Source organism: Rhinolophus ferrumequinum, chromosome 7 (assembly GCF_004115265.2).
Source record: "Rhinolophus ferrumequinum isolate MPI-CBG mRhiFer1 chromosome 7, mRhiFer1_v1.p, whole genome shotgun sequence".
NCBI lineage: Eukaryota > Metazoa > Chordata > Mammalia > Chiroptera > Rhinolophidae > Rhinolophus > Rhinolophus ferrumequinum.
In genome coordinates this window covers 68,783,760-68,808,841 of record NC_046290.1, presented here as the reverse complement: position 1 = coordinate 68,808,841, position 25,082 = coordinate 68,783,760, and the positions used below count along the sequence as shown (strand labels likewise).

The window sequence follows — 25,082 nt, the reverse complement described above, 5'->3', positions numbered from 1 at the left end:
ATTCTTCAAAATATGCTAGTAGAAAATCTGTACCATAGATAGTCATTCTAACCACATCAAAAATGAAAATACGAAAAAGTTTCTCTACAAAAAGCTAGACAATTTGAAGAGACGAAAAAGTATAGGTATATATAAAAACCTAAAACTATATGTGTCTTAAAAAAATAAAGGAAATATTAACAAGATTATAAGTGGTCAAAACTATAAGCCTTATAACAGGAATATTGGTGGTACCAATTTCACTTGATTAAAGCACAGTTTAAAATTGTTTTTTTATTTAAACGGCACTGAGGCTGTGGTCAAGTTAGCAATGTAGCTTTCATTCTAAGCAGTACTTCACTAAAGATCCAAATTTGATGTCCTCTTTTGATCTTTTTATAAAATTAAGGGTAAAGCTAAAACAGTAACTTTCAATACAACAATCTATTTTCTCACTGGTAAAAATAAAAATCTCATTAGACTTTCACTAATTTCACCTCAGCTATAGTGATAAAGAGCAAAAGATCAAACTCTGAAGGACACTAACATGGAAAGCCACACATATTAAAGAAAGAGCACTATAAGTCGTTATCAAAATTAAGGGTTTCCAAAAGATACTCACATCTCTAACACTGTCTTGAGTTGTTCAAGTTTTGGCTTGTTTTCTTCAATGTCAGAATCATTATTTTGCCCCAGCTCCATAAGAAGTTGTCGTGCAATATCCAGCACCTCCTATAAAATAAATTAAGAGGAAACTGAATTTTTATGTCTTTGCTATTAGCAACTTAAAACTCAACAAGAAATCAAATGCACTTGCCTGTAACTGTTTTGGCTTTTTGAGTTTTAATTTCCCAGATTTATATCCATCACACTTTTCAAAAAGATCAAAAAATCTTATAAAAAAGAAAGAGCACTATTAGTCACTCGCAATAATTAACATTACCACCATATACTAAAATCAATGATAACAGATATGGAACTAAAACGATAATAATAGAAATGGGACTTGTGGTCTTTGGATTTCAAATACTGTGTGTCTTCTTCACTAGTACTTCACTATACCATGTTGCTTCTCTACTTTGATTGCTAAAACTTCGTATTTTCCTAAATCATATCAAACTAATAATCACTAGATTATTTTTAAAAGTTTTCTCATGATTGAAACTATGATTATAATACAAAAATACCATATATTCTCTGAAGTCACTGTATACATATATATATTAAAAAAATGTTTCAACACATATATAATGGTTTGGGTTTTCAAATTTTATTATTTTCAAATCAAATACTGAATGGAAAAAACATAAACTTTCATTCTACTAATTTTCTTCTATAAGGTTGAGAGGTCAGAAAGCAATGTAAGAGTACAATAAACCAAAATTATGTAGAACACCTTTACAACAATAACTGAAAGCCAGGTCAGACTGATGGGCATTTGTGGATATAGCCACAATTAATTTTCAGATGCAGACAAATATAATTATTTTAAGTGAATTTTGTTTGCATCCAGGGGTTTAAATATAATGGTCAAGAAACGATGGTACAGTTTTCTATATGATATATTAGTCAAAACAGCTAATCACCTATCAGGAATTTTAAATTATCTCCTGAGTGTTAAATTATTCCCCTTAAAACATACTTTTGATGCCTCACTTCCATTTTCATTTTTTGTTTTGGTGTTCGATCCCCATGACGTATGACAGCTATAACACATCTAAGTTCCATCCTAAAATTAAAAAAAAAAAAAGTTATCAATTTTCTAACAAAGATTTGTATTGTATAATGCAGAAAAACACAACATCTAATTATTTATTTAGAGCCATCTTTTACCACTTCAAGATCTTCCCTAAGAGAATAGTACTTCTAACAATGAGTCTTAATTTTATCAGATCAAACCCTAAAAAGACTAAGAAACTAGAGGTGGAATAATATTAAGCTATAAAATATTTGCTTCGTCTCAGGAGATAACTACACTAACGCTGGGAAAAAAGTAAATGGACTGCAATTCTGGAACTTCGTTAAACCCCTGCCCTAAAGCATAAGTCATTATAGACTGAGATTTCATTAAATCAAAATAAAATAAAACTTTCCTTGATAGCTGCTATATTTATTTTGCCCATGTAAGAAGAATAAATATTTCAAAGTCAAATTACTGGAAAATATGACTGTCTTAGGAAAAATGCTAGGGTATAATTTAGTGTTTGCCAAACTGTGAGCCACAGAACACAATCCTGCAGGATTTTAAATGTTACTTGGAAAAATTCTATGTTAAATAAGTTTGAAAATACAGGCTTAACAGCAAAATTAAATATTTTTGTTTTTTTCCCCTAAGTCAGTATTTCTCAGAATATTTAATAGGCTAATGTAAATCTCTAAGCTGTGAATATGAAGAATTTGGTCAATTCACCTGAGTAATAGGTAAGTTTCAAGCAGTAACTTTCACTAGTAGAATTTGGCAATATTGGTCTAATTAATTTACCTCAGGATACAACTGTATATTTTTTCTTTACATACCGAGAGCACCAACATTGTATGACCACTGACTATAAACCTGTAAGTAATGTACCTGTTGGCACCTTCTTTATTTTTATGTTTAATTCAACAGTTCTATAATTATCCAAACATTTCTCAGAATTTTATTGGTAACAATATAACGCACTTTTAGTCTAGGTGGACTCTTGTAAAAGCATATAATTTATTTCTCGATCTGCAAAGTGAATCATATGAAAATATAGTAAGGTGTCTAATAATCATTCAGAAATTGAATCTAGATTGCAATAGAACAGACTGATGGGGAAAACCCAAAGAATTTCTAAATGAGCATATTCAAACTTACATAGTTCCAGATGTAGTTGGAACAATTGGGATATCTTCAGCTTCTAAAGGTATCGACCAAGGGATATGAAATTGTGGAGCAAGCTCTCGCATCACAGTATTACTTCGAGACAAAGAAAAAAATTAAAAATTAGTTCATTTTAAGACAAAACTGGATCCTTAATGATAAATAAGAGAATCACGGGAATTAAAGTCAAACTGTCTAGTGATTGTGGTAAGAGCACATACTTGTAACAACTAACCCAAAGAATCAATCCTGATAAAGCAAAACTAGATCAGGAGTTCTAAACTGCTGTATCAGAACACACTAAACGGATGCCATGAATTTGGAATTATTTACTTACATACGTTAGTTTTAAAAATATAAATCACAAAGATTCCAATAATTCACTATAACTGTATCATATCTACTTTACATAGGTTCTGAAATCCAAGACTGTCTCTTCTGTGTGGCCACTAATTATTTCTCACCAGCTTACTGATCGTCTACAAAGCTATTCTAAATACCATGCCCATTTTAAACAAATTTCTGTCATTTTACTAATAGTGCTAACAATGGAAACATGTTTAAGTCATAAAATATTTTTGGTTTTGTTTAAACTTAGCGTTTATTCATGCTAAAATTTAGTAAGCTCCCCCAAACTTCACTTTAAGGGTAAGTTCACAACTCTCTAAAATATACTATGAAAGCTGACTCCAATTATTGAAATACATTTTAAAGTGTAAGTTTCTTATGGCTTTGTGATATATACTTTGAAATGGTTTAAAAAGCTGTCTCACGAATCTTCAAAATCAAGGTATAAGAAAACAGGTCATAGAACATAAAAATGGCATTTCTATATGCAATAATTTCTTTTACATTCACTTGATAATCTCATGAAATTATCTTTAAGTAACACAGGCTTGTAGAAAGCAGCATCATTCAAAAGAATCCTGAATTCCAAATATTTGTATTTTACTCTGGTTACTTTTTTCATGAATGCTAATTTTGTGCCATAAATAAGAGAATAGAAATATAGCATTTCTAAATCTATGAAGTTAAACTGCCGTTAAGCCTTTACCTCTACTGGTCATAAATTAATCTGTTTTCGATAACCCAAAGTACAAGTCATGATTTGGCATTATCATTGGGGATGTCATTTTATGAACACTGATTTTTATTCTAGTGTGCTTACAAAATCCTAATCATTTGATGTTTAGAATTATTTAGTTTCTGAATAACCAGCATGCTTTAGCTATAACAAAGGTAAAGAGGAAGAAATATGAAGGAGAAAATTCTTACCCAAGTATTTTTGCACAATCATCATAATACTTCATGGAATTCTTCACAAAACTGAAGCCATTGACATCACAGACATAGGACTGTCCATTGGCCCGTAATAAGTCAAAGCCACAAACTGTTTGCTATTTAAAATAAATTATAAACTTTAAAGTTTGCGTTGAATTAAGATTTACAGTTTTCCAGAATTAGAACATATCAAATTTTACAAATGCCTAAAAGTGCATTATTATTAGTTTACTGCATAGTAAGTAAAAAAAAAAAAAAAATGAAAGAAATTACTTATGCATATATAACACAGAAAGGGTATAGGTAATCAAAGGCCTTCATTTATTATATTTTTACTGGCACTACAAGAATCCCTTGAAAAGTACATACATCATTCAGATGTAACAGTTTTTAAATTATAAACCGAAATAACATCTCTTTAATTCAAAAAAAGAAAATTAGAAATCTTTTTATAAGGATCTATGTGGCCTGTATAACATCTCACCTTAAATGCAAGGCAGACTTTCCAAGCAATTAATTTCTCTCGTGCATTGAGAATAACAGGGTATCTTACTTCTTTTCCCTCACTATCTCGTTCCACCTTGCCATCGAGTGCTGGAGATTTTCGAGCTTCAGCATGGGCATAATCTGGACCCACTGTATAAACCTTTCGTGAATGTTAAAGTACATATTTTATTTAAAAACTACACATACACACACACGCACGCGTGCGCGCTGATAAGTTCAAAGAAAAAAATAATAGAAAATACTTCAGTGTCCTGACCATTCTTTCACATATCTTTTAATTTACATGCCAAAATTTTTAATACATTGGAAGAGGTTATAAATAATTAATTATATGTCAGAATTGGCAAAGTGCACTTCTACTCTATAGAAAAAGATTGTACTGAGCATTGTGAGGGAATGAAAAGTATGATGTGTATGATACGATCCTTCTTAAATTGTTTTAGTTTAACAAACGAGAGGTACGAATAACTATAAAAATATTACAGAAGGAAGTAACTGCCCAAAGAAAGGTTTAAAAAAGGGAGGGGGTGAGAGCGAGCATGAATTTGAAGGCAGAACAAGAGAGGGAAGGGCACTCTAATGAAAGGCAATAAACACAGAGGGCAGAGCCATGAAATAGCATGATGTAGTCAGGTCAGAGCAAGTTATTTGGTACGGTTGATACTGCAAGAAATAAGGTCCACAGGACAGACAGAGGGCAGAGTGGGATATGTCTTGTATATCAGAATCTGATTATTCTCCTGTGATCAATGAGGTTCCACAAGAGAAATTTTTAAGAAGTTCATGATTAGCTTTAAGAAAAAGCACTTTGGTTAGACAGAGACTGGCTGAAGATAAAGCAATTAAGACCTTATTTGCACCAAGAGAAATCACACATATTTTTATATCATATGACAGTGGTGATATACTACTCAAAACATCACTTACATTAATCAACACTTGGAAACTGTGGTGGCTATTAGACCCTTACACACTATATTTTGATTTAATATCCTTTTAAAGAGGCATACATGTTATTGTATCACAAAGTTGGTTTTTAAATATTTTGATAACTATATTTCAATAAAATGTGTCTTCTTTTTAATCCTGTACGTTTTATCTTAAGCATTTACGAACATTATTCTAAAACAATAATTATTTTTTCAAAAAGGCCATACGCTTCAGACCGCCAAAGGCATTCATAGTACAAAACACATTAAGAATTCCTAATCAAAAAGAAAGAGAACAGAGGTTAGATATAGCTAATTACAGGGTAATACATTTTTCTGATATCATTCAAAATTCTAAATACAAAGTTAAAATATACTTTAGTCAATCCTACCTTAACATCAGTACCATCTGTAGGCATAAACTCTTCATATATATATGAGCCTGTTTTTCGTACATTGCTTTCTGGGGAATAAACACTACTTCTACTGCCAATCTGAAAACAAAAGACGTCCATCAACATAACAACTAAATTATTCCCCTCATTTTTATAATATAATCCTTTTAACATCTATTTTCAGCTAAGATATTTCCAAAATAATTTTTTAACCCACAAATTTAACAACACTTACTATGAAGGTGACACTCTAATATTTTCTGCCATAATAGTAACTTACAGGTAAGTTAAATAACATTAAAAATACAATGAACCCTAAGAACAATGTTTCTAAGATTCAACCATGTTGCTGCATTAACTCTAGTTTGTTCATTTTTACTACTATAGAATTTTCCACTGTATAAGTACACCATAATTTATTCATTGTCCTAGCAATGTATATTTAGTTTGTTTCTTAAGCTTTAGCTAGTAGAACATTCTTACAAGTGTCTCTGTGGCACATATGTGCAAAAGAGTTTCTAAGGTATATATTAGAAATGGAATTGCTAGGTGATAAAATAAGCTCATATTCAACTTACATAGATGTCAAAAATCTGTTTTATAAACTGTTTTAACAATTCATAGTCTCTCCAGCAATGTGTAAGAGTTCCCACTGCTCAATATCCTTATCTACACTTGGAATTATCAGACTTAAGATTTGTCACTCGAATGAATATAAAATAGTATCTCACTTTGTTCTTGCTTTGCATTTCCTTGATTATTTATAAGGGTACGTGGATTTTTAATCCTGACATATTACTAAATTGTGTTGCTAAGAGGCAACACCAAACGCATTCCTGCCAACAACGTTTGGACTTGTTTTCCAACTACCTCAAGCTTTCTGATCTCTGCCAATACAAAAAGTAATTCAATGTCATTATATTTTAGACTGGATTTGCACTTATTTATTATGGGTCCAATTTTGAGAATACTTTCATATATGTAAAAGTTACTGGTATTACTTTGTCTACGAACTATCCATTTTGGAGGCTATTTTTCTAAAAGACTACTCATCTTTACCTAAACTTGTTATATGACCAATATGTTAATGGAAGACAAGGAAAATCAAGTAACTTCATGGTATTCTATAGGTAGAAATTTTGCGTAAACAACGTTAAGTAACAAAATAATGCCTTGATTTTTCTAACAAGTTATGGTATCAGTTTTATTCATTTATGTCTAAATGATACATTCTCATTTAATCATAGTTTTATTAAGTACTCGATTATTTTTAGTAAAATTTATACAACGTATGAAGAACAGCATTCACTAGGATAACAATGGTTTACCTTTCGAAAAAGCCTTTGACTTCCACCACCAGCAGACGTTGGATAATAAATGTAAACATTATGATCTTCTGCACTGACTGGCTTTTCTACAAATGGCTTTTGGAAAACTTCCCCGTTCACTTCTACATGATCCTCCCCTTCAATCAGACTGCATTCTATAAATCAAACAGAAGAGCCAGAAAATTACATATTGTATACTATCTAGATATTGACAACTTTTTTTCTCAAATATAGATTACAAAGAAAAGTAACCTTGGATAAAGTACTGATTTGATTTTAATTAAAAATGTTTATGCAAACATATACCCATGTTTATGATACATGGCATTAGGAACTATAGTTCTTTAAAATCTTATGGAACCTGCCATTTCACCCCACTGTCCCTTAGAATTCAAAGACAGATACGAAATGATGCCAACAAGAAAGACTGAGAAATAACTCCAGAATGCCAGCATTTTCTGAAAAATGTATGGGATCATTCCTATCACAGAAACCACAAAACATGAAATTACTTCAGTTAGAAAAGCAACCAATATACAGAGTAAGCAAGTGATCCAATAAGGAAGTAAATTTTCACCTTTAGACAAACAAGCAATGTTCCCTCTTACAGATAACAAATGCTATAACTTTTTTTTAATATAAATTGTTTTAAGGTACAATAAAGTTATCAAAATTCCTTAAAACACTGTTATCAGAATATCAAACCTTAAGACAGATAAACAGTTATGTTGCCTTTTTAGACTAAGTTATGTATAGCTTCATACTGTTTTAGATAACCAAAATGAAGCAAAGGATACTTAAAAATATTAATAAATAGAAATATTTCAAAATTCCTAGTCATCAGAAATTTGATTGTGCCTAGCATGAAGTTTCTAATACTTAATTCAACAGTCACAGATGGATCACTTGTGTATCCCTAATCAATACTAATTTATTGAAGCATGTAATTTAAAAAGTCTTTATGATTCTCAGAGATGTGTCGTACACAGACCAAAGAAAAATAGAATGTATAATTCCTAAATTATTAATGATTAGCCTTTTAGTTCATAGTGTCACATTTTAACTGAATGTAATGCTTTTTTATTCATATCTTTGAAAACAACGAATAGAATACTATGAGTTCTTTATATTCCTTCCACTTAACTATAGAAGAGAAGTGGCTCAAATATGCTGAATGACAGAAAGTAGCTTGCTTAAAATCTCTTACTCTACCTTTGGGATTATTTGGGTCACGGTTCAAAATTGCATAACGAGGAAGTAAAATACCTTCAGCTTGAAGAATACTATATACTTCTCTCCTGAAGAAAAAGGGAAACATTTATTGTGTTATAGCTCTATTTCACAATGAGTATATTATTGTACTGTTCATAAAGGATATTACTACTGTTCTACTAAAAAAGGAATGTATATCATCTTTGTTTTTTAAATAAATATATAATTTAAAATATAGAAAACATATATTCTAAATGTGTAGCAATTAGAACAAAAATATTCATAATACATTTTGTGGCATATTAAAATATTAATTTTTAAAATTGAGAATGTAAATGTATAAAAAGAAATGGTAAAACAAAGTTGCAATATTGTAATGACAGAGCATTACATAACCATTAAAAATCTTATACTCTATAAATGTAATGATATGGAAAAATGTTCACAATATTATAAGAGAATAGTGATACCAATTTTGTAAACTCTGAGTGTATGTATGTACTGCTTTCTATCTGAACAAATATGGTAGATGTAGTGGCAGGGTAAAATGCTTTTCTTTTCCAAACTTCTTAAAATTAATTTGTATTTACACACACACACAGACACACACACACACACACACACATTTATAATGTATAAACATGCATTAATATGTAAACCCACGAAAAATGTTTTAAAATTTTAGATATTAATGTTACTATCTGAAATAATAGGAAAAAAACAAAAATAGAAAAACAAAAAATCTATAGGGCGATATACTTTATAAAGCATTTTCGTATATAATCTCATATTGTAATGCTAACACAAAAGGAAACAGAATGCTAGTGAAATTATAAGGGTAGCCATCAGAGTGAAACACCAACTAAATGTAATACATAAATACATTCATATTTTACAATTTCTCTTAGAAATCCATGCTTTTGGCCTGTTAAATGAATGCTAGGATATATAGTGAAATCTTCTGGTTACCACTAAAAAGAATCTAATTATGTGTACAGCCCTAAGTGATGAGTCACATGATAGAATAATCATTCTTAATTTTCAAAGGTCTAGTAGGCTTTGGAAATTAAACAAACTGATGTAAGTCCCTGTCCCTTACTTGTAGAACTACTTGTGACTTGGGGCAAATTAACTGATATCCCTGGTTCTGAAGACTCTTCATCTGGGAAATTGGATATAAATACCTATTTCTAAGTATTATTTCAAGGATACCACAAATTAATGTATATGAAAACACCTGATACCATGTCTGCTTATAGTAGATACTAAATAAATGTTAATTTTCCTTCCCTTAATTCAGCCAACTTCACCACTCACCTATCTTGTATGAGATACTGCATATTCAAGTCATTGATTACAAACGGATTCCTGAGTTTTGCATAGGCAACTGCTTTGTCCAGTGGAAATCCTAAGAACACATATTATTAACATACTCTGTATAATCTCAAGATAAATTGGCATCTATAACTTTATCAACTTGAATTTATGCCACTTCCCATAGAAGTTTAATTTCATTATGTATATAACTGCTTTCTATATAAGGCATGGAAAAATAAGCACATAAAACTTGATTTAGTGTGCACTATTAAATAAATCTTATTTTTTCCTAGTGTATTTGATTGATAAGGCACAACAAGCCAGTGGTTATGTTAGTCACTGCCTGACTACTCAAAGTTACCTGATAAAAGGTAAGATTACCTCATATACAAACAGAAATCTATATATATAAATAAGTATGTCACAATCACCTGGTGATTTTTAAATATACACAACTCCTTTTCTCACTTAAAATATTTTGATGTTTATATATATAAATTAGCTGATAGTTCAAAGAAGTTATGTATCTTTAAAAAATAGCAGCAAAACCAAAAATTGATTCACATATGCTTGAAATATGAAATATATGAACAGAATCATGCTTGCTGTTACTAGGTCAATGTTAAAATATCAGACATTAACTCCCAGAAATTTTCCAAACTTTGCTAAAATTACTAATTACAATAAATCAAATGGCAGATATAGTAAGAAATCTAGAAATAAAATCTAATGAATTTTAATGATTATATTTCACTTCATATTGGCTGTAAAAGTCTGCAACTTTATGCATCAACACACATTATTAAGAAAGTACACCACAGAGGTTAAGGGCATAAACCAGGGTTCAAATCTTGGTTCCATCTTTCACTCGCTATGTGGTCTTCAGCAAATTTATTTAGCATTTCTAAGCCTCTGATTTCTGACTGTAGATGAGTATTATACCAGTCTTACATAGTAAGGTTTTTGAGGAATTAAATAAGAGTGTACATAAAACACTTAGTGCAATACCTGACGTAGCAAGTGCTCAATAAATGTTAACTATTATTATTCCTTAGACGACAATATTTTAATGAGTATCTTATCTAAAGAAAAGAGTAAAAATCAGCAAGCATGCATAGCTTAAGCATTTCACTATAGTATATGCTGGTATACCTGTGAAGACACTGTATTTTGTAGCATTATCAGACTAGTTAGTAGAGGAAGAAAATGTTAAAGAATACGGAACTTAAAGAGCTACAGTCAGTCTAAAGAAGACTTATTCCAAAATTCCTTAGTTTTAAAAACTTAAATAGAAGTACTCTACACCAGGAATCACCAGGCCACAAATTACAAACACTTCAAGTTTTAAAAAGACTCTCAGAAAAACTCTTCATTTGTTAAGATGTCTCAATGTCTATGATTTTGAAGTCTAACAGAATTCAGCGACAGTTTCCTGTTTTTGTTATTGTTAACGAGGAACTTTTTCCTTAAAAAAAGACAGCATATGGGATATGATCTTAGATAGCACCTAGTTTTTATAGGCAAATACGTTTTGTAGAAAGAACTATGTGGTAGTAAGGGAAGAACACCTTACCCTCAATGATAAGCAAATTTTAAGATTCTCTGAAATGATGAACTTCAGTCTATAAAGATCAGGGCCTTGGCTTCTCTATGAAATAACGAAAATCAGTACAGGCTAAGGGAGCATGAAAGGTCCCAACCATGGTCCATCTCCTTCTTGCTGAAGGAGATGCTTCTTGAACACCTGACTAAAGTGAGATAATTTTTTTAACACAGCTAGGAACTACATATTTGGTAACAAGAACAATTTATATAAACATTAGATTTAATTGAGTGAACATCCTTTAAATTATAGTTCTTAGTGAGAAATTCACTTAATTCAGAGTCATAGGTTATAAAGTTTCAGATATACATTTAACAATAATTTTGATTAGCAGACTTTACTATGAAGTACTACTTTATTATGAAGTAACATTAGGTTTAATTGATATTCCTGTTTGCTTTATAAAAGACAACAAGTAAAATCTAAAACTGAAATATTAAGTTCCTAAGAAATAAAGTATGAATACATATATGACTGGCAGATCATTTCCTATATGCAAAAGCACAAGGATTAAAATAGTCACTAATTTAATGTACATTTGAGGAGTTCATCAAAACCTTATATTTAATAGTGAAAACTGAAACCATATAATTGTTAGGATGCTGGTTAAATCCACATGTTATACACTATAACACCATTTAAAATCTGGTTTTTGAAGAATGATATGGAGAAAAAAACTTCATATAGTTAGTGAAAAATTTAAATACAAAATTACATATACGCTATTAATACTAAATGTTTCTAAAAATACACACAGAAAAAAAGACTGGAAAGAAATATATTAAAGTGTTAACATCACCTATCTGTGAGAGTGGATGAGTTTAATTTTATTTTTCTATTTTATCTAATATTCTACAATTAATATGTATTAGTTTTATAATCAGAGGATAAAGGGGTTTCCTTCCCCGTTCTTTAATACCTTTAGAATGGAAAGAAATAAGACAATCACATAAAGGCCAGTTTTCCACTGGTTCATTCAAAATAACATCCTCTTCAAATACTACTACTGTGATATATTTAAATAAGGAGATCCGTTCAAGAATTTCCTTCATTGGTTTGGATTTGGATTTCTTTGCCATGGAACATATTCCAACCACAATCTGCCTTTCTGGTGGCTAAAAACAGAAAAGAAACAAAAAAATCAGGTTGACTTAATAAGAACTCCAAAGTACAGCTATGTTAAGTCTTTTTAACAGGTAGATGAGGCATTTGATCAATCAATAAAAGTTACACATTAACCAAAAAAGGCATTTTTTTCCCAAAATTACATTGTTGTTATACTACATACGTAACAAAATGAGTTTCCTACAAAGGTCTGATAAAAATTTTAAAACAAAAAACTTTCAGAACATTGTTACTATTTTTATTCAGATTTCAAACTTAAACAAATACTTATTTGTCCCTAGCATTTATTTATGTTGCTTACACCTGAAGGGGCAAATAAAAGCCAAAACCTATCTAATCCAACTAGAAAGGCCAATGGGAGTGAGTTAAGAATTCCCTTGCGTAAAATAAAATGTTCTGAGTACAAAGCTATACTAACTACAAAGTATTAAACTAATTTTGTAGATTGAGCTTGAATATTAGTTGGTCACCTATGACAACCTGGAAGGAAATTTTGGGGAAAACCACACTGCTCACAAAGGCGTCGATGATCTTTGAAACCCAGCCCCCATACTCTAATATCCCTCTTCCATGGTGTTGTCCATGTCTGCACCCTTACTACAGTTCAAAGGCCATGATTTGGCCTGAAATTTAACAAGCAGGATATGGAAATAATAACTTACAAGTAGCTCACATTTATAAAATCACTCAAGATTCATTCTGAGGTCTTTGCATTCAGGTGCTTAGAGTTTTATCAAATATATAAAGCTGTGTCCAGTTTTTCATTTCAATTCTCTATTCCATGATAATTTATATATTTCATATGACATTATAATTCGCACTCAAACTATATTAGAGCTAGAAAGTTTTACTAGATTTTTCCTTATTATAAATCTGACATCAGAATTAAATTGTAATTCTTTTTTAGCCTAGGATTATATTTCTTTATTGCCTCCTCTGACTCACATAAAATTCAAACTGGTATTGGATTTGATTGTAAATCCTAATCTCCCTGGGATCTGCTATCTTTCCCACTCTGATTATCCATTTTTATGTTCCCTTATTCAGTTTTTTCCTGATTAAAAGCCTCAACATAGCTCCTGATGATGGTTCTAAAGTAGATTTCCTCAGATAACAAAAGTACTCCACCTAACATTTCATACTGCTTTACAGTTAAAAAACAAAAAACAAAAAACTAATATGCTACGTTTTGTTTACTTATTATAGATCTACTTAATGAACATCTGGTCATTGGCTAAGATGAATTGGAAGCACTCAAGTTTAACATGTACAAACAAACCTACATTAAGACAAACTACAGAATTTTCCTATTAGTCAAAAACTTAGAAGCATGAAAATGATTTTTTTAAATAGATCTAAGTTACTTTGTTAGATTTAATGTCTAAATGAAATACACATCTTTGAAATCTTAAAAACAGAAGACTGATCTGGAATAAATTGTTTTATCAATTTATAGGTCAAATGAACCGTATGTAATGGTTCATGAATGTAGACTCAATTTACTTAGTACCAATATTCCAAGAACTATATTAAGCACTCAAGAGTCATATATATATATAGAAACTACTTGTTCTTAAAGCACTTTTGGACTAGTGGGGAACATAGCAATAATACAGTACATTATGATACATGGATTAGAAGTATATATGTCAAGGTACAGAAATGATACTGAGGAAGTATTCCAGTTTCTCAAGGAGAAAAGGGCAAGGGTAGTGAACAACATGAAATCTGAAGAGGGTTTTGAAGAACGAAAAACAATTCACAAGGTAATCCGAAATAAGGCTAGTTGGTAGAGATAAAGCAGTGCATACAACAGCAAAGAGACGTGATATCACATGAACTATGTGGGAACTGAATATTCGCTATACGTAACAGGTAGAAGGGATAAGAGACAAATACTATTTTAGATATAGGTGACAGAACAAAGTCCTTACATGTAAGAAGACTGGATTTGATCTATCAGTGGTGTTCAGTGTATTCAGAAGAACTAAAGACAAAAGGTAAGGGTAGGAGAGGCAAGTCAGTAGTACTTTCTAGTTTATGTCAGCCAGACAATCTCTGCTTTTCTGTTTTAGTTCCTGGACTTCTAGATAAGACTTCAGATGAAGAAAACTTTTGGCTGTAAAGAGAAGCTTGAAAGTAATTTTTTCTGGGGTGGATTGAGGGGTGGAATAATAATATTAATTCACTTTTAACAGCGATCAGTAAAAAGCCTATTCTGTATTGGTCTTCTCTCATCAGAAAAACAAACAACTTACAGACTCATCCTCCTCTTCATCATCTTCGTCTGCATGGTGGAAGAAACGTCTGTAATTTCCAGGGTTGATTTCTGTATCTTCGGGCCCAACAAAGAATCTGGGGACTTCACTCATTTTTATTTCATTTGATATAGAGTATAATTTAAATGTGCTATACTAAAACTGCTTCTAAACAAACAGCCTCAGAAGAAAGCATTCTCTCTATACTAGCTGACACATAGGTCTGTTGCAGCTTGTTTCTGCTTCTTTAGTCACTCGAATTGCGATGACAGTTAGTTGGCAAATGTTCTTTTGTTCTCAGATATCATTGCTTCGTGTTGATGAAGTCTAAAACACAAAGATAGTGAGTCTATTGCTTCAGTGAGGTGATACAGCAATCTTTTCACCTAAAATGCAATGAAAATATTAATTTTAGAGACTATATTTCAAAAACATTGATGTAAAAATAATTTTAAATGATTTTAAAATCAGTACCAATAGTTTGATATGTACCTTAAAACTGAAGACAGTTTCTTCCATAAAATTAAGAAATTAAGACTCCGATTTTTAATAATATACATCTTAGCAATTTGACAAACTGATACAGAATAACCAAAAGGCTAAACACTAAAGTCCTCAAGTCCAAACTTATCCAACAAATTAGAAGAAAATTATTCAAGTTATAACAAAAGAACATTAAAGGCTAAATCCTTCCACACGTAGTTCAGTAATATCTGAATGGAATGGAAAAGAATAGACAAAATGTAATGTTGGTTTAAAAACCATTGACAACTATACATCAATCTGAAATTGCATTAAATCAATTTTTGAAAGGCTTCAATTTATAAAAGTTTAGTTTGTAAAAAGATTTTTTTTTTAGAGAAAATAACCATTCTGGTCTCATGTGTAAATCAGCAAGATTAGACTGAGTATAATATTTCATTATGACAACAGCTCTTAAACTTTTAGAAGTCAAAAAATCTTTGGCAAATATGATACAATCTATGGATCCTCTCCTCAGAAAAAAAGTGTACACGTGCAGCAAATACTGCATGCACTGCTATGTGACTGACATGCAAACTCTTCCACATACACAGATGCTCACAAACATCGGTTTAAGAACGATCACATAACAGTGACATAACCTCAAAGTTGTTACATGTACTTATTCCTTGGTCATATTAAAACTATCATAATTACCTACCAAGATGAAACTATAGGTCAAATGCTTCATTTGATTACTGATGAGAAATTACTTGATCAAATATTCTTAAGAAGAGTTGAATATGCTAGATAGAACTGCAAAGCAAAACTCTGCAAGTCCTGTTCCCAAAGATCTACGAGTAATTCCAGTAAAATGGGGTGATAAATCTGATTGTTTTGAAGACACCATAGCAATTAGCCTATGGTAAGCACTAAGTAAATGCTAGCTGTTTTCATATTCTGTTTGCTGTTATAATTAAGACAGATTTCTGACCTAAACTTAACTAGCACAGAATACATACAATTCAACTTCTCTCATGTGCAATGAAACCACAGACATTCCTCTTTCCCCCTGCTACTGCTGGAGACCTCATTACATCTTTTCCAGTCTTACCACACTGCTTGAGACTACAGCGTTTTTTTTCGGGGAAACACGGTATCATGCACACTACTGCCTGGAATAAACATCATCTTCTCATCTTCACTGGTCAGGGTCAGAGCTACTTACCGTATATCCTTAAATGACACCTTGTATCATCCATCACTCCCAGGCAGTATTCAGAAACCCCTCATCTGACCTTAAAATCTTTCCAAGCCATCAATGTAGCCCTTTTTATAGGTTCCCTCAAGGATCCTGACTATGAACCAGTAAATCTCTGCTCCCCAAATCAGAGAAAATAGGAGCCCCAGCTTCTGCTGCTCATCTTCAAGACAGACACGTAACCAGTTTTCCTGAAATCCTAAAAGCAGTTTCCAATGGAAATACTGCTATAAATGGTGACTCACTGCAGGGCACTATTACGAAAGCTCCACCATAGGTTATTCTGCAGGCTGGCAAAGGCAGGCTAGTATCATTTATAAGATTACTTATACAAGTAACATGCCAAGTTCCACACAACCTTCACATTGATTTGTTTCCTTCTTCAAATGTTCATTCAGTACCTTTTTGCTGAGCTTGCCTTCCCCTCTGCCTGGAATTCACTCTCCTTGACAGTTCTATTTCTCCTTCAATAACCAACTGGAAAGTCCTCAATGAATGTTTTTCTGACAACTCTCATGCCTCTGACAGCCCTCAAATACATACCAGCATCCTCTCCCATCCTCCATGCTCCATAACATTTCAGATCTATTTTTACAATTATCTGTTTCCCAACACCTTTGATATGGAGTTAATACCTAAACTATAAAAAGAACTCATACAACTCAACATCAAAAAAACAAACAATCCAATTGAAAAATGGGCAGAGGACCTGAACAGATACTTCTTTCAAGAAGACATACAAACGGCCAACAGGTACATATATGAAAAGATGCTCAACTTCCCTAGCTATTAGGGAAATGCAAATCAAAACCACAAAGAGATACCAGCCTACACCTGTTAGAATGGCTATCATCAACAAGACAAGCAATAACAAGTGTTAGAGAGGTTGTGGAGAAAAAGGAACTCTCATACACTTTTGGTGGGAAAATAAATCGGTACAGCACCAATGGAAAACAGGATGGAGGTTCCTCAAAAAATTAAGAATAGAATTACCATGTGACCCAGCAATCCCTCTCCTGTGTATCTACCCAAAAAATTTGAAAACATTTATCCGTAAAGATATGTGTACCCCTATGCTCACCGCAGCATTATTCATGATGGCCAAGACATGAAAACAACTGAAGTGTCCTTTGATAGATGACTAGATGAAAAATATGTGGTACATATATAAAGTGGAATACAACTCAGCCATAAGAAAGGATAAAATACTGCCATTTGCAACAACATGGCTGAATCTTGAGACTATCACGCTACGCAAAATAAGTGAGACAGAAAAAGTCAAGAACCATATGATCTCACCGTATGTAGGATATAAAACTGAAAGCAACAAACAAACAAGTAACAAAAACAAACAAAAGCTCAAACACACAGACAACAGTATGGCGGTAACAGTAGAGGGTGAATGGGGGGGTGGAGGAAGATAGACAAGGGTATAGGGGTCAAATATATGATGACATGAGATCTGACTTTGGGTAGTGAACACAGTGCAATATACAGATGATTCATTATAGGACTGTACACTTGAAACCTATATAATTTTATTAATCAGTCACCCAAATAAAATTAATAAAATTAAAATAAAATAATGTTTCCGTTAGAGTTAGGGTTTTCCTCCTCAATTTTTTATTATGAAAAATTTCAAATATTGAAAAAAGAAAGAATAGTTCACTATAAACACCCATATACCCACCACTAGACTCAAAAATTGCTAACATTTTGCCATATTTACTTTCTATTTATATACACATATACTACTGTACCATTTGAAAGCAAGTTGTAGACATCAACACACTCAGTTCACCTCTAAATACTTCAGCATGCATCTCCAAAAATAAGGACATCCTCCTACATAACCACGATATCATTTCTACTTAAGAAAATTAATTGTTCCAGAATACTATTTTTATGTAGTTGCATGGGAGCTTTTGGAGAACAAGGACTTCATCTATATTCTCTGTAGTTAATTGGTGCATAGTACTTATGTAGGTGATCAATAAATGTTCTACCAATTGTTCAGTGTAATACCCTCACAATAACTACCATACAAGTAGTAGGAGTTTAAAACTTAAATAATAAGGTTTGATTGTACATCTCTGAACTTTCTGCACATCAGTTTAAGCACTGCTTTAAACAAGCCTAAGCTACAGTAAATATAGCATTTTGGTTTCTGAGTTACTTAATTCTGCATCACAATACTGAAGCTTCATGAAGACAAATGTCTGTCTTTCATTAGACATATAAGTAGGCATATCAAATATTTTTTTTAGTGAATGAATACTTTCAGCCACTGCCAATGATAGTAAAAAAATAGGGAAAAAATGAAGCATAATGGTATGACAATGGCAGTATAATAAATAGTTAATACAGATTTTGGAGTTTGAAAAAAATCTGGTTTCTAATAGAGATTCAAATGTTCAATACTATCACAAGTTTATTAGGGAGAGTCACGTGGCCTCTCTAAGCCTCAGTTCCTAACTCCTGTAAAATGAGCATAATAATCTAATATACCTCATGGGATTGTTGAAGAGTGTATGAGAAAAACATGTGAAGCACTTGGCACACAGAAGAATTCAGTTAATGGTAGCTATCGTTATTATTTTATCTGCCTGAAACAAAATCTTTATTTATCATTGAAGCATTTTCCATAGTAAAACAAAAGCCTATCCCAGTGTAGAACAAGGATGGTAGTAGGTGCTCAAGTCAGCCATGCTTCTTACTTCCACAGCTACACCTTCCAATACGCTGAAGCAAAGCAAGTGTTAGCCACCAGACTCCAAAGGTCGCAAACTGCCAGGAAGTCGTCGAGAACATAGTAAATAAGAGCCCTGGGTCACCACCCTCGCCCCTTCTGCCTCAAAGCGCGAGGATGCCACACTCTCCAAGTGATTAGTGCGGCAGTGACCGTCAGCCTCGGTCCTCGCTCTGGAAAGCTGCAACGCCTGGAGCTTTTCATTCTTTTCAGGTGCGGTAGCAGCCGGCGAGGAGCAAAGGGATCAAGACCGCGGAATGAAAATAAAAATAGCCATCTCTCCCCACAGCAGTCCCCAAACTCGAGGCTGCCTACTTTGGTGGAGCGAGACTGCAGTCCGGAGTACCAGCTAGAAGCTCGGCTGGTCCTTTCTAGTTGAGCTGCAACCTCTGGTATCTCACACCCAAGAAATGAAAAGGGAAGCAAGGGAGGAGGAGGAGAAATTAAGCCGCGAAACGACCCCCAGGGCTGTACTGTTACTCCTCCACGCCCACGCTGCCTTTCGCTCTGCCACTTGCCCTCCCACCCCGCGAGGAGCGCGCGTTTAAAGCTCCGCAGAGCTCAGCAGGAGACAAAGCAATTGCCCAGAAGCGGCCGCCAACCTTTGGTGACCGGGTTCCGCACCCCGGTTCTCCTTCGGTCTTGGGGCTCTCACCTGCCACCGCTGCGGTTGTCAAGCGAGCAGTTGGAGAGAGCCGAGCCCATTCAGGTCTCGGTTTCCCTTGTAATCCCGGGGCAGGGGTGAGGTGTTGGCAAAGAGACTCCAGCTGTTGGCGTGGACGTGGGATTCTCTCTGTAGTAGCAGCCCAAGAGCCACATCGAGGTACTGCAAGGCACTAACTACCACGCTAGCGCGTTTCAGCCACGCCTCCTGCTCGCCCGCTTCGGGTCTTACACGGAAATATCCCCGGGCGGAACAATTTCCGGCAAGAACCCAACGATCCTTCCTAACCTTCTCTCTCCGAGGCTCCACCGCCTCCGTTAGCACCTTCTCTTAACGACACGGATAGTCCCGCTTCCGGCAGCGCCAGATAAGTCGCGAGAGGAAGCTTAAATCCTGTCGCTTGCATTTAGGACCACTTCGGTGAGTGGTCGTTCTGGTGTGCTTTTCATCCCTAATGATTTTTAAAGGGAGGCGTGACCTGACAGTAACTTCAAAACCATTCGCGTTGAATAGCCTAGCAAGGGTGTAACTGACTGTGGATATCGCGCAGGCGCCCTTGGGGCGGGAGGGCCTTGCTTGGGCGTTGGGATGTCCACCGCCTGCAGAGCTGAAACGGCGATTTCCGTCGTCGGGCCTAGGGAGGTGCCTGATCGGTGGAATCGAGTTTTACTTAATGGTAGTTTTTCTGCTTGTGCTAAATTTAGCTGGACCTTGCCCTTAAGATTTAGTTAACGAGCTGCTTAAGCTCTGGAAATGCGCCTTCGCAATTCAAGTAGCGTCCGAGATGCCGAGGAAATTCAAAAGTTGAGTGCGGTACATGGTTGACATTAAATAATTCTCTCCCTTTATCATAGTTGTTATTTAATCAGAAATATTATCCTTTTGCCCCAAATTAAAATCTCTTGTGCGGGGAGAAACGCGAGCTCAAGGGAGAATCTTGTCCCGCAGTTTTGAAGGAAAAGTACGCATTTGATCTCAGTGTGGGTTTTCCTTAAATGGGCGTTTCTGAGCGAGCGTGGAGAATTTTCCAAAGGGAAATTCATGTATCACATGTGGCTTCATGTATCACATGCGTATGCATTTGAAGATGACGTTTCTGTTACACGAATTTGTACATTGAAATGAAGCAGATTATAGAGAAATGTCTGGTGTACTTAGATGTCCCTGTCTTTGACATTTCATAAAATTGTGCTCTTAACATTTTTCAGAGGTTAAAATAGAATAATTCAGAAGTAATATTCTGATCTCAGTTAACATGTTTATTGAAACATGACAGGTTTTAAGTTTTTAGATTGGAACATATGCATAACACAACCTTTTAGAGGCTTTAATTGGTAGACTTGATGAGTTTTGTCCTTGGTGAAACACTTAAATCCTAATTTTATTTAAAGTGATACTTAACTGCCTTTATTACACACACAAGATAAAATTATTAAACAAATTAAGTAATAAATATTTACACATGTATTTACTGATTTTATATGATGTTGTACAAGGGACATAGTATAAAAGTTCAACCAAATGTGATCCTGACATTTTCCTCTTGAAGAATTAGAAGTTGTAATAAACCACCTTCACTGCCTTTTCTTATTCCTGCATGTTTTAATACATAAGCAATTATTTTAACAAAAATTCTTGAAACTATGAGCATATCCAAAGAAGGCCTAATATTAAATTATTATTTGTTTAATTAAAGTTTATTGGGGGTGACAGTGGTTAGTAAAGTTACATAGGTTTCAAGTGTACAATTCTCTAATACATCATCTATATATCACATTGTGTTCACCACCCAGAGTCAGTTCTCTTTCCATCACCAGATATTTGATCCCCTTTACCCACTTCTACTACTTACTCCCCACCTCCTTACCCTCTGGTAACCACTAAACTATTGTCTGTGTCTGAGAGTTTTTGTTTATTTGTTTGTCTTGTTCCTTTGTTGTTTTCAGTTTTATATACCACATATCAGTGAAATCATATGGTTCTCGACTTTTTTCTGTCTGATTCATTTCGCTTAGCATTATAATCTTAATATCCATCCATGTTATCGCAAATGGCACTATTTCATCTTTTCTTATGGCAGAATAGTATTCCATTGTGTATATATACCACAACTTCTTTATCTATCTAAGGACACTGGTTTTTTCCATGTCTTGGCCACCGTAAATAAAACTGCAGTGAACATCGGAGGACATATATCTTTATGGATAAATGTTTTCAGATTTGGGAATTATTTTTATAACTCAGACCTCTTAACTCACTCTCTTGTATATGATACTTTGGTTAGAAATATTTGGCCATTGGAAAATTATGTTTGTGCTGAATATTACAGGTTAAAGCCATTTTCTCGTTAACTCATCAAATGGATGGTTTCTGGGGACCAAATGGTGAATATACTTTGAAAAATAACTACGTTATTGCTCTATGTAAATACCAAATGTTAACAGCAAACTTTTAACCATATTACTTAAAACACTACTTTTCGTGAACTTATTTTTCTTTCTTATGCATTTTCTGTTTGTCCTTGTCATCTGTCTTTACTGGTAGAAGTAGAAGCTTCCCCATTAGACCATAATCTCATTATAAAATATACAACTGTTTAGTCTTCTGAGTTTCATTGTTAGTAAAACATTATAAACATTGCTAGAAAACATTAAACGCCATTAATGAAAGGAATGAGATTTTAAAATATTTTTCTTGTAAATAAAGATTTTGAGAAAAAGGTTTCTCTTTTACTTTGAACAGCTTGATATGGATAATAATACATAAATATTTAAACAATAATTATATATTGATTTACCATTTGCAAAGGACTTTTGAAATCTGTTATCTCGTTTATCCACATAATTATGAAAAAGGAGGGATAAGTATTATGTTCTTTTTCCAAATATGGATATTAAGGCTTAGGTAATGCACACACTAGAAATTGACTCCTAGGGTAAAAGCCTTACCTTCTTAGGCATACCCTATTTGCAGTGCCATACATATGTAAGTGAAATAATGTTTTCGCCAAGTGAAATAATAGTTACCTTGGAATGTGTGCCTTCTTAATTCAGTGATACCTCTCCTGTCAGGAAATGCAGGTAATTCTTTATTCATTCACAGATAGTTGAATGTCCACTGTGCCCCACTGTGTGAAACAATGTAAACATTAAGAATTAATAAGATCTTCTTATTTCTTATTTATAATCTAAATTATTTATTACAGAAGCACATTATAACTTTTTTAGCAGAGGCCTGAACCAAGGATGAAAGCTGAGGATGACAAATAATTACTAGTGTAGCAGGGGGAAAAAACAACAACCTGAAATTTGAAGCAACAGAGACCAAGGTTGCCTGGAGTAAACTGGATAATCTCTCTGATCTCCATTTTCTTACTATAAGATGGATATAAAACTAGTATCTACTCCGTAGGATGTTGTGAGGATCACCACAATAAAGTACCTCATAAATGTTTGCAAAATTATTTTTAAAAATTGCTCCTGTAGTTGTTTAAAATTCTTCTCTTTGAATTTAAAAAACAAATATTTTCTCTCCCTATAGTTTTGTTTTTTCCAGGTATCGTATAAATTGTAGCATATAGTATGTCGCCTTTTGTGTCTGGCTTCTTTCACTTAGCATAGTGATTTTGAGATTCATCCATATTGTTAGGTATATTCATAGTTTATTCCCTATCAATGTTGAGTAGTATTCCACTGTGTGGATCTATCACAATTTGTTTATCCATTCACCAGTTTATAAACATTTGGATTGTTTTCAGGTTTGGGCTCTTATGAATAAAGCTTCTAGAAACATTCACATGTAGATTTTTGTGTGGACGTATACCTTCATTTCTCTTGGGTCAAAACTGTTTTCAGAATGTTTACATTATTTTGTACTCTCATCAGCAATGATCTGCATCCTTGGCAGTACTTAGTATTGTAGGTTTGTTTTGATGTTGTTTGCCATTTAGGTGGCTATGTAGTGGTATCTTATAATAGTTTTAATTTGCATTTTTCCTTGTCTAATGATGTTGAGTATATTTCATGTGTATATTTGCCACCCACATCTTTGATGAAGTGTCTGCTCAAATCTTTTGCCCATTTTTTAAATTGGATTGTTTGTTTTCTTATTGTTGAGCTTTGAGAATTCTTTATAAATTCTGGACACAAGGTCTTTATTATATATATGGACTGCAGATATTTTCTTCCAACTGTGATTTCTCTTTTTATTTTCTTAATAGTATCTTTATAAGAACAAATTTTTTAACTTTTTTCTTCTATGGATGGTTATTTTTGTTTGCTATCTGGGAACCTAAGCTCCCAAAGATTTTCTTTTTTGTTATCTTCTGGAAGTTCTATAGTTTCAGGTTTTACATTTAAGTCTATGACCCATCCTGAGTTAATTTTTACAGATTGTGCAAGGTATGTGTAGAGGTTTATGTTTTCTCACATGGATGTTGTTCCAGCTTCATTTCTTGTAAATATTATTCCCTTGGCGCTTTTTAAAAAGATCAATGTATTATTGCTGTGTAGCTCTGTTTCTGGACACTCTATTCTGTTCCATAGGCCAATGGCTATCATTTTGCCAATACCGCACAGTTGTGATTACTACAGACATACCTCGGAGATATTGCAGGTTCAGTTCCAGACCACAACAGTAAAGTGAATCATTATAATAAAGTAAGTCACATAAATTTTTTGGTTTCTCAGTACATGTAAAAGTTATGATTATACTATGCTGTAGTCTATTAAGTGCAATAGCACTATGTCTAAAAAATAGTACATACTTTAATAAAAAATATTGCTAAAAAATGCTAGCCATCATCTGAGCCTACAGCAATTCATAAACTTTTTGCTGGCGGAGGGTCTTGCCTCGAGGTTGATGACTGCTGACTGATTTAGGGTGGTGGTTGCTGAAGGTTGGGGTGGCTGTGGCAGTTTCTTAAAATGAGACAACAATGAAGTTTTCTGCATCAATGGACTCTTCCTTTCCTGAACAATTTCTCTGTAGCATGGGATGCTATTGGATAGTATTTACCCACAGTAGAACTTCTTTCAAAATTGGAGTCATTCCACTTAAACCCTGCCACTGCTTTATGCACTAAGTTTATGTAATATTCTTAATTCTTTGTCATTTCAATAGTCTTCACAGCATTTTTACCAGGAGTAGATTCTATCTCAAGAAACCA

At 33.4% G+C, this 25,082-nt stretch overlaps 2 protein-coding genes across 23 annotated transcripts in view; one reads left to right on the top strand and one right to left on the bottom strand.

Moving 5' to 3' along the window:
• PPIP5K2 (diphosphoinositol pentakisphosphate kinase 2) overlaps window positions 1-20,116 on the bottom strand; it is a 61,014-nt gene extending 40,898 nt beyond the window's left edge. For 4 of the 21 annotated variants that reach the window (XM_033110304.1, XM_033110300.1, XM_033110299.1 and 1 more), the window contains exons 1-13: window positions 19,907-20,109; window positions 14,780-15,165; window positions 12,316-12,511; window positions 9,794-9,884; window positions 8,477-8,562; window positions 7,265-7,419; window positions 5,934-6,035; window positions 4,590-4,751; window positions 4,100-4,221; window positions 2,819-2,920; window positions 1,622-1,708; window positions 797-872; window positions 602-711 (exon numbers count right to left, since the gene is read on the bottom strand). In XM_033110304.1, coding sequence (XP_032966195.1) covers window positions 602-711; window positions 797-872; window positions 1,622-1,708; window positions 2,819-2,920; window positions 4,100-4,221; window positions 4,590-4,751; window positions 5,934-6,035; window positions 7,265-7,419; window positions 8,477-8,562; window positions 9,794-9,884; window positions 12,316-12,511; window positions 14,780-14,893 — 1,403 coding nt within the window. In that variant the 5' untranslated portion in view covers window positions 14,894-15,165; window positions 19,907-20,109. Of the gene's footprint in view, window positions 1-601; window positions 712-796; window positions 873-1,621; window positions 1,709-2,818; window positions 2,921-4,099; window positions 4,222-4,589; window positions 4,752-5,933; window positions 6,036-7,264; window positions 7,420-8,476; window positions 8,563-9,793; window positions 9,885-12,315; window positions 12,512-14,779; window positions 15,166-19,853 lie in introns of all 21 variants that reach the window. The other 17 variants (XM_033110298.1, XM_033110292.1, XM_033110297.1 and 14 more) reach the window with 13 other exon arrangements.
• An 83-nt stretch (window positions 20,117-20,199) lies between these two features.
• Window positions 20,200-25,082, top strand: part of GIN1 (gypsy retrotransposon integrase 1) — a 30,052-nt gene continuing 25,169 nt past the window's right edge. Inside the window, exons 1-2 of one of the 2 annotated variants that reach the window (XM_033110308.1) lie at window positions 20,200-20,335; window positions 24,460-24,573. The gene's annotated coding sequence lies outside the window, so the exon portion shown is untranslated. The remainder of the gene's footprint in view (window positions 20,336-24,459; window positions 24,574-25,082) is intronic. The other variant, XM_033110309.1, reaches the window with a different exon arrangement.